General features: G+C 36.3%; 1 protein-coding gene across 1 annotated transcript in view; it reads right to left on the reverse strand.

Annotated features, from left to right (window-relative positions):
* Positions 1-12,477, reverse strand: part of KIAA1377 (KIAA1377 ortholog) — a gene marked incomplete at both ends in the record, with an annotated part of 24,941 nt that extends 12,464 nt beyond the window's left edge. The window contains 3 exon segments of the mRNA XM_010015783.1: positions 6,479-6,677; positions 10,901-10,997; positions 12,332-12,477. Coding sequence (XP_010014085.1) covers positions 6,479-6,677; positions 10,901-10,997; positions 12,332-12,477 — 442 coding nt within the window.
* Between the last annotated feature and the right edge of the window lie 1,288 nt (positions 12,478-13,765).

Raw genomic sequence — 13,765 nt, forward strand, 5'->3', positions numbered from 1 at the left:
CTAAACAGCCTACTGAATTTAAAAGCTGATTTATTTTTTTCTTGCCGCTGTTTGAAGGAGTATAGTTTTTTAAGTTTGTGAGAAGATCTTTCAGTCTCTTGGGTCCCAGTTATTCTCTGCTAACTCCCGTCGTCTGAATTCTGGGTGTTTATTTCCTAGCTGGCATGCCATACTTCCATATGGAGATATGCCAGTATTGGCATAAACTACACAGCAAAGCTCAAGCTACTAAATACCACAGAGAGGCTGCTGCATGTTTATAATACTTAATATATAAAAAAAAAAAAATTAAAAGACTTGATTATGTTTCTGTGTACCCAGGCTACCATGAGCCTACCAGGGCAGAAGCAGAATATCACTAAAGGTTTATCTCTTAAAAAAAAAAAAAAGCAACCCCCAAAAAACCAAACAAAACACAGGCCTGCCATATTCGAAGGGGTAGAATTACTCTGGACATTGATACTTTAATCTTGATGAGAAAGCAATAGATTTCCCAGCATCCACTTGAGTCATTAGTATACACTATCTCTGATAATACCAAATTCGCATAATGTAGTACAGCATCCTGGCAGAGTATGCACAAACTTTTTTGTCTTTCACTCTCTTGCTAAAAGCAATCATTTTATTATTACCATAACTGCAGTAAACTAAAGATCAGATACTACTATTTTTTAACTCTGTTGTCTCCTTTAGCCACATTTATGAACATTTTACTCTGTTGTAATAAAACAAATCACTTAAAAATAGCTATTAAGTATGGTAGAAATAATTTAATGCATAGCTATATATAAATATTTCATAGATATGTATATAGCCACAAAGATGATCAGGGGGCTGGAGCACCTCTCCTGTGAAGACAGGCTGAGAAAGTTGGGCTTGTTCAGCCCGGAGAAGAGAAGGCTGTGGGAGACCTTATAACTGTCTTCCAGTACCTTAAGGGGGCCTACAAGAAATCTGGAGAGGAACAGTTTACAAGAGCATGTAGTGACAGGACCTTTAAGGTCCTTTCCAACCCAACCCATTCTATGATTCTATGGTTTTATACTACCAAATGGAGTCACACTAATACATATGGCAATTCTTATGAAAAAAAGTGTATGCTTCTAAAGGAAGAGCAGCTATATATTAGATGTCAGTTCTCAATTTCCCTGTTTCTGTAGTTTGTGAGATGTGCTGTATGTATAACAACACTAACTTATCCACAAGCTAAGTCTTATTCATGTATTAATCTACCTGTGGAATAACTTTTGTACTGAAAATGATGTTTCAGCTTTAATCCTACATTTCACCTTTTCTATTAGGGCTTTGAACTGAGGCAAGACACTCTTCAAATGATCGAACATCCAGATTGTCAGATATGAAGATTGTAATACTGTTTTATACAGCACAGGTTTGGAATAAACCACTATTTCAGGTAAAAACCCCCAACATACTCTTGAGGAATACACAGGAATACACAGTCAAAACAAGTTTGAATATTTGGGTAAGATAATTTAGTCTGAAGATATATTTCAATTTTCCTTTTCAGCAAATGTGAATTTTGGACTAGTGAAATAACACAGAAGAGTGGTATGTTGCAATATTTGTTGAAAGCCAGTAAAAACTGAACCCTCCTGATCTTGCCAGGAGGAAAATGAGTAGGGAAATCACTTGAGTTTGTCACATAATTTAAGCAATCAACATAAAATATGTTAACATTCACAGGTGTAAGAAAAAAATTACCATAGATTTAAGGTGACCATCAAAACCTATTTCAAGATTTTGAATGGCATCTTCAAAATCAAGTCTGATTTCAGTTCCAACACCATTTTATGCTAACCCTGACCTTAAGAGTCTGTTTCCTCTCTAACTAGCCCCGAGCATTTTGTGAGTTCACGACACCTGGGACAGACTCTGTACACAGGCACTCCTTTTTTCCATGCTGGTCTTGTCTATGCCTTGGAAGAGTCAGACTGTTACAATACACTTTGCAGAAGGAATCCTTGTTTAACTCATTCCAGACATGCTACAAACACACTTGAAAATGAGTTCAGTTTTTCCATCAGTTACCTGAAACATCTCAATTTCATAGACGCAGTCCAACCTCAAACGCATAGTAACACAAACAGCTAGCAGTCATAAAGGTCAACTCACTCACGTAAGTAAGCCAATGGCTGTATCTATGTGTTTGCAGCATCAGCTGCTTTCATTCTGTGTTATTTCTCAGAGACTTACTTAATTCTACATGTAACATATATAAACACACACAGTATAGCAGATACAAAATTTTGTAATGTTAGAAATAATATAAGAATAACCCTCTGACCTCATGGTTTGGATTCTAGTTTCTCAGAAATTATACTCGTATTCCAGTCCATATATTGGAGGTTTTTATGGCAAAAGGAATGTAATCTCCTTGCAGAAAGACTGATACTGACTACTTCAATGGCTGTACAATATGCTTGGAGAAAAAGGAGAACCAAGGTAAAATTCATGCTTCAAATCAATCAGAAAGGGATTTAAATTTGGATTTCATAGATACCACTCTAATAACCCAGTTATGGTCATATAAAGGAGGGAGAAGAAAAATACAATCTCTGTGTCATAATCTATATCTATTTTGTTGTGAATTAGCCCTTACTTCCAAGTATTTTGTTTTAAAAGTGAAACAACAGAGATAAAATATTACATCAATCAAGCAGTTTAATTCAAGCATGATATATTTTTTTGGAAGAGTTTAAAAATACTGTACTAATCAAAACAAGTTTGTATGTCCACCAAATTAAAGAGGTGATGAAAAGACAAAACTTATAGAATCATTAAATCATAGAATTATAGAATCATAGAATGGTTAGTGTTGAAAAGGACCTTAAGATCATCTAGTTCCAACCCCCCTATCATGGGCAGGGACACCTCACACTAGATCGTGTTGCCCAAGTCTCTGTCCAATCTGGCCTTCATCGCTGCCAGGGATGGAGCATTTACCATTTTCCTGGGCAACCTGTTCCAGTGCCTCACCACCCTCACTGTAAAGAACTTCTTCCTTATATCTAATCTAAACTTCCTCTGTTTAATTTTAAAGCCATTACCCCTTGTCCTATCACTACAGTGCCTGAGGAAGAGTTCCTCTCCAGCATCCTTGTAGGCCCCCTTCAGATACTGGAAGGCTGCTCTGAGGTCTCCACACAGCCTTCTCTTCTCCAGGCTGAACAGCCCCAACTTTCTCAGCCTGTCTTCATACGGGAGGTGCTCCAACCCTCTTATCATCCTCGTGGCCCTCCTCTGGACTTGCTCCAACAGCTCCATGTCCTTCTTATGTCAAGGACACCAAAACTTCACAGAGCGTTCCAAGTGGGGTCTCATGAAAGCAGAGGGGCAGGATCATCTCCTTTGACCTGCTGGTCACGCTTCTTTTGATGTGGCCCAGGATATGGTTATCTGAATAATACTATTCCTTGTTACAGTTGAGCCATTTCAATAGAAAATTTCTAAATCAGTCACTTCAAGGCAGGAGGCAGAAGTGGAAAATTTCAACATAAACAGTTAACATTTAGAAAAATGATAAGCACTTGGGAGTAATATCTTTTGGTGAAAAGCTGGGTGCAGCTTTATCTGAAGACCATGCTACCAGCTCCACCTTAAAGATTTTACTTATGATTGTAACAAAACTGCGAAAGGACTGTGCGACAAAACCTTTGATTGTGAATAAAGTTAACAATATTAATTTCTTCAAAATGGAACATGTGAACATAAAACAGTAATTTGGTGTACTGGCTCAGACTTAACTTTTGCAAAATAAAATCTACTGCTCTCAATTTTTTAAGAAAAATAATTCTGAAGAATGGTGGAAGGGTCTCTAAACCCCTTGTCTTAACAATGAAACTACAAAGTTTTAGGCATGCAAAGCAGGGAACACACCAAATCTACTAGTAAGGGTATACATAGAATGTTATTGCCCTATAGGAAAGAAAAGAATTTTAGGAATCTTTATAATCCTGCTGGGCCTGTAAAAATAGAAACAAAGAGAGGTCAAAGGATCTCAGTGGATGGTTAGACTGCAAAGCATGTGCACAGTGAAATACTTTGACATTAGTTTCAGAAAGGCAAGCACTGTTGAAATGACTTTGGACAACAGACAATAGACTACTGAAGCCTATTCTTGTCAGTAAGACTATTATAAATAATTATAAATTTTAAACTGTATTAGTTAGAGTTTTATAAATACTATTTTACATCATAGGAAGTCACAATGCACATGCACACCAGCACAATGCAAATATTAAACTTTCAGATCTCAGGCCTTAGAACAATTACAATACATTTCTTGACTATTTTTATAATCAGAGTCCACAGGATGTAATTTCAAGAATGTAAAATGAAGTATAAATATTTACAATTTGAAACTATTTATCAGAGAGAAGAAGCTGAGCAACCCCTAGTGGTAGCAGAAAAATACATTCTGGGAAAAAAAAAGCAAAATTTTTCACAGGATCAAAGCATTTTCAAAAATATATTATTTTGTAAACACAAATTCTAAATCGGATTATGAAATTTAGAAAAACTATAAAAATTCAGGCATGATGCATGGCAGCTTTTCCCTAGGAAAAAAGAGCACAAGTCTCATGAGGAGAGCTGAGGGATCTGGGGTTGTTTAGACTCTGGGGGACCTTAATGCTGTCTACAACTACCTGAAAGGAGGATGGAAAGGGGATGTGGCTGGTCTCTTCTCCCAAGTAACAAGTGTTAGGACAAGAGAAAACAGCCTCAAGCTGTGCCAGGGGAGGTTTAGATTAGATATTAGGAAAAATTTCTTCACAGAGACGGTGTTCAGGCATTGGAACAGGCTGCCCAGGGAAGTGGTAAAATCACTGTCCCTGCAAGTGTTCAAAAAATGTGAGATGAGGCCCATAGTGACATGGTTTATGGTTGTCTTGGCAGTCCTGGGGTAATGGCTGGGCTTGATCTTAAAGGTCTTTTCTAATCTAGTTGATTCTATGATTCTAGAATTCAATTAGAACGTGATAATTGTGTTTGATAAAATAAACTACAATATAGTTGTCTTACGATGTATTACAAAGAATCTTTTCTTTACATTTTTCTCAAAGAGATTGATTTTTTTTCCCTAATTCTAAGATGTCCTAATGCAGCTACTGTCCAAATCAGCGTCATCATTTAAGGAGGAATTTGCAAACACTGTACCAACGAAACACACAAAAAATAAAAGCTTAGACTTTTTTATATTTTCTTTGGAAGTGGTTATCTAGAATCCAGGTTTATCAGCTCCATTCTATAAATTCAGTACGAAGTGTATTTTCTGTCTTCTGAACCTTTTGGAAATTTACTCCAGCTGAGTGAGATTTTCTGTGTTAGCCATCTGCTGCTCAAGATTCTTATGAATACCCATCAGTACTCATAAGCACATACAAAGATAGAGATGAATGTGCCTGTAAACATCAGTATCAAAGAACTCAAAATATATCTGAACTGTTTACAGTCTCTCAAAAGATATTCATACATAGGTATTAAAAGGAAAAGCCTTTGCTCTGTTGCCACCAATGATCCCATGCCTCTGGCCATCACCAACACAAAGGGATGGTGCTTCATAGGGTCAAGCTCATTTCAGACCCCACAAGTCCACATACCAGTAAATAATATTACAGAAGTAAAAGAATGGGTTCAAAATTATGTCCTCTTCTTTTTAAAAAAAATAAAAATGTAATATTAAAGACAATATCTCCAAAATCAAAGAGATTGTGGACATACCTAAAATCACACTTAAAAGTGCAGTCATAACAAATCACTTTGGAGCCCAGTTCTTGTTGATTTTCACTGTGTTTCTAAGGTGACTTTTGAAACTGATTTTGGGTTCAGAAATCAGTATAGGCAGAAAGTTAACGCGCTTGTTGCTAGAACACCTGCATTTATTTCAAAGATGACAAAAAATGATTTCAAGAGAATTGAAGTCAATCCCTAAGAAACACTCCTCCCCTCCCCTGACATTTAACCTGTCATAATTATACTACTATAGCACTTTGTGCTGGACTGTAGCAATCAGCAAAGCAATGTGAATTGCAAGCTGCCAATTTAACTTTGGAGTTAGCACAAGATTCCTGTGTTAGACTAATGGCTAGATACTTCAGAGCCAAGAATTCTGACATACAAATCTTAAGTTCACAGAAAGAAAGACAACATGACAGAGATCTGAAGATTTTGTGATACTACTCTTGCAAATATTTTTACAGATCTCTGATTTCTTACAGAAAAATATGCATAGAATCATAGAATCATAGAATAGTTAGGGTTGGAAAGGACCCCAGGATCATTCAGTTCCAACCCCCCTGCCATGAGCAGGGACACTTACTGGCATAGTATAGTGTGCTCTCAGGTATTGTCTGCTTGGTAAAGAGTGCTTAAAAGACCTTTCATTTTTATCACATTCAAGACACTTTCTACTACATTTAAGAAGCAGCATGTAATGAATCCCATGGAAATATCATACCTCCATGTTGCTGAGATGCTGTTTTTCAAGGAGCTGTTGCATTTTTTCCAGATTTTTCTGGAAGAGAAGTTGGTTACTATCCGTGTTTGTTCTACTGTTCTGTTGTATTGTTTTATTGCAGTCAACCATTGCTGAAATCTGCTTCTGATGGCAAGAACCGTTTCTAGATGCTGACGAGGATGAAGTGTCATCTGTGGTTCTTGATGCAAGCAAATAATTTATTACTTTGGTTTATTTGTATTCGTCACCTGTATATTGTTAAACATGTCCCTTTCCAAAAGTACACATCATCAATAAATGCCTGGGAAGTGAAGGACAGCTATACTATACCTAACTATAGGTGTTGCTGTTAGTACCAGCTAAAACTGTCCAACTCTTTCAATTTTAAACCTTCTCCTCTGCTATTTATAAATAGTCAGCCTTTGCTGATTAGGTTGTTGGGGGACTTCCTCAGGCTGAATTAATCTGGAAAATGTCAGCCAACAGTATGATCATTTACAGAAATGGAACACAGGGTGTTTGTTTATGTTGTGGAGGTTTTTTTTGTTTGTTTAGTTTTGGGGGTTTTTTTTGTGTGTGTGTGTTTATTGTTTTATTTTTTCTTAAACAAAAAAATAGGTTGGTTTATAAGGTTGGTTTATATAGAGCATAACTATATACCGATGCTATCAGATATTCCCTTACTTCAAATGGCAAGAAGGTTTTGTAGTATCTAGAGAGCCCAAACGTACTGATGACAGGCAATGACAGTAATGTGGTACATTGAGGAATTTGTATTTGCTACCTGAAAAAATATATCTTTGGAGTAGCTGGTGTAGCTGGGTACTGTGGTCAGGGTAAACCTAGCCTGGTAAGTCAGATAGAGGAAACCACAGGTTTCTACAGGATGAGAACTCTCAAGAACCATGGGTCTGGTTGGCACCAGGAATCAAAGAAACCAAGAAGCATGTGAAGTCAAATAACAAGAAAAATGTGACTAGGAAGACAGGAGGTATGTAAGAAGATATGGTAAAGAGTGAAAAGCAGACAGAACTGGAATGAGGCTGGGCAAGATCTCTAGGAACGAGACAAGCTTTGGAAAAGAAACAAGGCCTAGGTAGATATCAAGGATGACAAAGAAGCTTTAACCAGTGAGAAAGGTAGGCCTTAAAAAAAGTAAAAATAACCCACACACCAAAACACAACAGCCCATAGGTAGATCAAGTGTTAGTCTTCTGGAAGTATAATGATTACCAGCTATATTACCAGCTAGGCTGTCGGCTATTCTTGGCTGGCTCAGTGGAACAGGTAGCGAAGGATCCTGGCTTTTGGTTCCAACCCAGTTCCAGGGCCCTAAATGCCCTTAGTCTGGCATATCCAAAGTGGTACTTACAGAAATGTCTCACCAGATCCATGTTTTGAGTTCTGATATCTGTTCAGTAGAGCCATAACCTTTATGCTTGATTAGAAAGTCAAGCCTATGCGTTGCTGGTTTAGGATCAAGTATTGGTTGTACTTCACAATTATGACAAATAGTGGTAGAAAGAGAAAAGATCTTGGAAACAGACTATTGGTATAAACTTCCAGTGAAGTTACTTGTAAAATGGCTATTCCTTTACCAAAAAGGGGAGATCCAGCTTTTATTTTAGCAGGTTGATCAGGTCCAATATTTAAAAAATGATACTTTGCCTCAACAATCACTGGATTTTGAGTAACAAACCAAATCTTATTGTCCATTCAACATGCAGATGCTTTTCAACATTCCCAGGATGCATTTCTCATATATAATTCTTACATATAGTCTTGGCAGTCCTGGGGTAATGGTTGGACTTGATGATCTTAAAGGTTTTTTCCAACTTAGTTGACTCTACAATTCTATGATTCTCTTGCTTATTAGGTGTTTCTGGATTTTTTTGCCTTTCTCAAAGGGGAGATAATATGTCTCCATTACTTAATTTAATTCTTTACGACTTTTTAAATATAGACATTGTGAACTCTAGAACCTTATAAAATTTACCTATATCCAGTTGAGTCTGCAGCCATATTTATCTAGAGTACTTAATACAATATTAATTTCTTCCTTTAAAAGGGGACTGCCAATGAATTCTATGTATTCTATTTCTGATGGAGGGTAAATTCTAAAGATGATACAAAATTTTTGGTTTGAGTCTTTAAAGAAGTTTAAGAAGAGAAAGAAACACAGAAAGGGACCTAAGAAACACAGAAAGGGATCTAAGAAACACAGAAAGGGATCTACTACCTTGTCGGAGTTAGTTATTAGTTGACCCAAAAATTCAAACTAAAGGGATTCTAAGATATTTTTAAAGCTTTACAGCTCAGAACTGTTGAGTTTTGAAGAACCTTCACCTCTGAGAACCTTCTCAAAATGTTTTTCTGTGTTAAAGCTTACTTTGCTGTGCTGTACTGTATTGCAAGAAATTTATTTGCCCTCTAAGAATTTTGCGCAATTTTTGGAACCATGTCTGAAAACACAGAAATGCCACTTTTATGATGCACACAAACTATGGCTCCCAGACCAAAACCAAAAAGAACAACTCTGCAATAGCATCTTCTGTAGCTGACCAGAAGAATCTATGCTACATGATACGTGTTCAGTTTGAATCCCAGTGCTTAGTAAGGGATTGTGTGAGATGCAGACAGAAATGTATAGAGTATTTTCTGTGGCAAGGAAGGAAGACAAATTGTTAGTATAAGCAAAGGTTTATTTCATGTTATTTATATACCTTGCCCCTATACAGAAGGCTGTACTGTAATAACTTAATTCTATTTGCCTTATTACCATACCCCCAATATTCTGTACATCCTCCTGCACCCACCCTATACAGCTCCTACTAAAGCCTCCTGGTTACCAGGTGGGAAAGAGGCAGCACTGTGGCAGGTTCCAAGATATCCACGTGTTGTTTTAACCATACTAACTGGCTTGTGACCTGCCAATAGCTCCATGTAGAGTCAACTTTTAAATCTTTTTTCACACTTTCTTCCTTGCCCAATTGCCAATTTCAAAGCTGTAGAAATATAATTATCCTTGAGATCCTTATGTGTCTTTCAAATTTGTTTACTGGGAACACAAAGTGTAAAAGAATATGAATGTATACATTTATTTTCCTTAGGAAATCAGGTTACAAAAATGAAAATCAGGAAAAGCATACTATCATTATTACAGGATAGTGAATTTTAAAAATAATACAAATATGAAGTGGCAGCAATGTTATACTGTGAAAAATGGTATGTCATTTGAAGAGGTCTTGAGGGAAAAATGTGAGACCCGGAGGAACAAGCAGCAGTTTGAAGAAAGATGAAAACTGAAGAAACAAATGATAAAGGAAAAAGGAAGAGGCACCGAGTTGCTGTCCTTAATCAAGGTATTACTGAAATGGGACAAGTGATCAGGAATCCTGAGACAGGATTCAGAAACATCTGAATTTTTTTTTGTCATAATTTCAACTTATATTTAGGAGGTAGATTTTTTTTTGTTTGGTTGGTTTTATGGCTGCAATCCTCCTATGTTTGTGACTGTCAGACAGGATGAGTATTCAGCTCTAAGAGCAATGAAATATTTTCTCAATTTTACAGTTTATCACCTGCATATGTACTGATCATCAGCAGGTATGTAACTAAACTGAGTATTAACATCATGATAAAGGACACAATGAAGCTCAAAAGTAGGGGGACTCCTTTTAGACAGTTTATCTCTATTCTGAACATCTGCTCAATTTACAGAATGCAGAAAATAATTTTAATTACAGTGATAATAAAAACCACAACAACAAAAATAAAACCCTGAACTGAAATGTTAAAAAAATTAGAGATTATGAAGGGAATAATTAGGAAGGAGTATCAAAACCAGCAGATAGATAAACTATGCTTGAAAAGGGCTTGGGTAGACTGAAAAGACCACAATACAAATTATATGTAATATAAAATGAAATTGCAGGCCAAATTGTTTTCAGGATGCTCAAGATACATAGAGAGGATGAGAAATTTAAAGGAATGACAGCTAGAAAATAGATAAGATCATGGGATGAATATACAAATTAAATTATCTTTGAATGTCAAGAAAAAATTTGGATGAGAATAAGAAATAATCTAGACAAAATACTTTATAATTCATAGAACAGCAGATAGTTTGATGACCATGGCAATCTGAGTCAGACTATAGCTGAATGGGGACTGGGTCAGCCTGACTATTCCCAGAATTCCACTGAAGGGAAAAGGTTTGTGTCATCTCTTCTGCAGTTTTACCAAAAGGACATAAACAACTCAAGGATGTTTCATAGTGCTTCATTGGAACAGTTCATAGAAATGCTTTCTTTGCCATGAGAGAAATGGCCTATAACTCCTTAAAGAGTAATTGTCTGCTGTTTATTGAACACATTAAGCAATTTACATCTTTTGATCATCAGTGTAAACAGAAATGCTTACCTGAAGGTGGTTTTGTTTCTGCACAGTCCCGGTGTTAAAACTGATCCCTTAATTTGTTCAAGAGCTTCTTCTAATTGAAAGGCTGTTTTTGTCTGGACTAGAGTGAAAAACACAATGGAAAAATACTTTTAAAATTGGAATATTTTACCATATATGGTTTGGTTAATTTTCTGTAGTTTGGAAGCCTAAATTTAAGCTGTTACAATAAACTGAGTGGCTTAGCATCATTAGACAACGCTAGAGCAACCTTCGGTCCTCTTAAGTAGAACCCCAGTCTATTTCAGCATTTACAGTAACACATGCATTCAACAGGTTTGCTATTCATTTTTAGACTGCACTGGTGAAAAAGTAGGAGGTTAAAAAACTCAACACTAACTTTGTTTTCACATCAAGATTATTCCGCTCATGCACTAAGCCAAAGTTATGGCTTGCAGATATTTTACAGAGGCCAAATTGTAACTTAATAATCCAACCAGTGGAGAAAGAGTCCAGACAGGCACAAGGTGTTGCCTCTTCCAGGTAAGTAGAAGTAGGGTAGAAAGTGGCAGAGGCAGAATTGCTATAAAGGAAAACCAAGAAAAGAAATTGTGATTCATTATATTGCTACACAGCCTGGGCTGTCAGTAGAGCTATGAAGAAGCCCTAAACCAGTACTGTTTTGTAATTTTAATCTGACATTTGATCTTGAAGTCAGAGACATTACCTCACAGTTGGCGCAACTGCAGTTGGGAGAGTAAATCTGTTAAAGAATACCTAAGTAATATACCATATATTAAGAGTTTCAACACTGGAAAGTTGACTGGAAATCAGACTTGGCTGATGCTGTTAAAAACTCCTGCCAATCTGTGCTGATTCCAAGAAAGCAGGAACGGAGTTGAAGTGATCATGACTTCCCAGCAGCAAGAGAACAGTTTAAGAAGCTGACTAATTCAGCAGAAGTTATGTAACACAGTAAATATATGCGAGGGCTGCTTTTACTTAATGATAAACAAAATGTATATTCTTGATTATTTCACATTCGGGGTTTCAAATAGATCATTATACTGTCCTAGTAACTTTCAGGGGCCTTGTAACACCTCACACCCAGCTGTGAAAGCACGGTATTGTAAGCAGTGAGGACACTGCAGTGAAAAAAGAAGGGAAAACCCAGGAAGTCACAATATTTCAAGGAGGTGATGTACTTACTGTGACTGGAACATAGTGAAATACCTCACAATATAATTTTTCAGAAAAAAAAAATACTGTTTTATTTTAATTTCTTCTAACCAATTTTGTTGTATATATCAGATCTGAGCTTCCTGACAGTTAAATTGTTCTTACATTAATTCAATTAATTTGAGTGAATTTAATTGTTCTGTTTGCCTCAATTATATTCTATTAATAGAAAAAACACCTGTATTATGACTAATAGTTAAATTTTCATTTACAAACCTATTTGCCTGTGCTGAGAAAAAGGCAGATGAGCACGCTGGAACTTATCAGTTGCTTCCTGAAGTTTAATTTTCCTCTGCTGCAGAACTTGTTCTCTAAATCTTTGTTCTTTTTCTTCTGCTTGCTTCTGTCTTTCTTCAAAGGCTCTGTATTTAAGAAGCAAAAGTAGATGATCCCTACATTTTCTAATTACGCTTACCAAAATAGCAGTAACTTTCTTGCTTACCAACTCACAATTTTAGTACAAAAGCTTGCTTGTCCACAAATTAAATGCTATAAACTTCAGGAGAACTGTACTTTTTATGTTTGTCTGAACATAACTGAGACAATGGGTTGTGAAGAAGAGACACACCATAATATTTTTTTTTTTTTAGCCTCAACTAGAAATTCCATTCTTTCTTATATGTGAATTAACATGCAGACTCAACCAGTTCTTGTCACCAATGTGACTTCCTACATTACCATGTAAATGTATCACAGTGGTCGGATCAATAGGAGGGTGAACAGCAAATGCTCTCTGTGTATGCTGTCAGGGAAATAAATAGTAACAATTTAAAAGCTGTTATTCAGAAATAACACAAAGGAACTACAGCTTTTACCTATAAACATATAAAAGTTAGTATCAGCTTCTAGTTATTGAGAAGTTTCCTGAAAGACAATCAGATTAGTAGAACAAAATAGGATAAAACAGTAATGTGAAACTATGATTAACAGAATCAGTTATTAATATCAATTATGTTAACAGTGTCCTTCTACTGGCTGGAAATCAAAGCAGGCTCTAAGCAAAACCAACCATCGTCACCTATGTGGTGATCATCACTATGTAGAAGTTTTATTCCTACTGAGAAACTTGAACAAGCTCCTCGAGCAAAATATACCCAGTAAATTTATTTGCACAGTGCCTATAAATTTATGACTAGGCAAGTCATATTTAAATGATGGTTTTAAACTGAAAGAGGGTAAATTTAGACTAGCTATAAGGAAGAAAGTTTTTACAATGAGGGTGGTGAAGCACTGGAACATGTTTCTCAGAGAGGTGGTAGATGCCCCATCCCTGGAAACATTCTATTCTAAATACAGTAGTACTGTAAAACTCATACTATTCAAGTTCAACTTCTAAAGCCTGCTATGCAAGGATCACTACAACTGGGAGCTTCCCATTTTTAAAGGTCTCTGTGTGTTAGAAATGTAATTTGACAGATCAGTAGTACCACTTCTAGACAGAATTAGTGGAAAGAAAGGTAGTAATGTTTAGCCATATGTTGTTTCTCTCATCACAATAAGATACCTTTTCATAACTTTAATCACTTGCAGTTGCTCTACAGATCTTTCTGCTTAATGGAGCAAAGCTGCGACTTAACAGAGCTTCTCCTCAACTCAAGCTATCTTAATTATTCTTCCCTTTGCTTTTCAGGGAAAGCGTACAACCTGACA

Source organism: Nestor notabilis, unplaced genomic scaffold (assembly GCF_000696875.1).
Source record: "Nestor notabilis isolate BGI_N333 unplaced genomic scaffold, ASM69687v1 scaffold13340, whole genome shotgun sequence".
NCBI lineage: Eukaryota > Metazoa > Chordata > Aves > Psittaciformes > Psittacidae > Nestor > Nestor notabilis.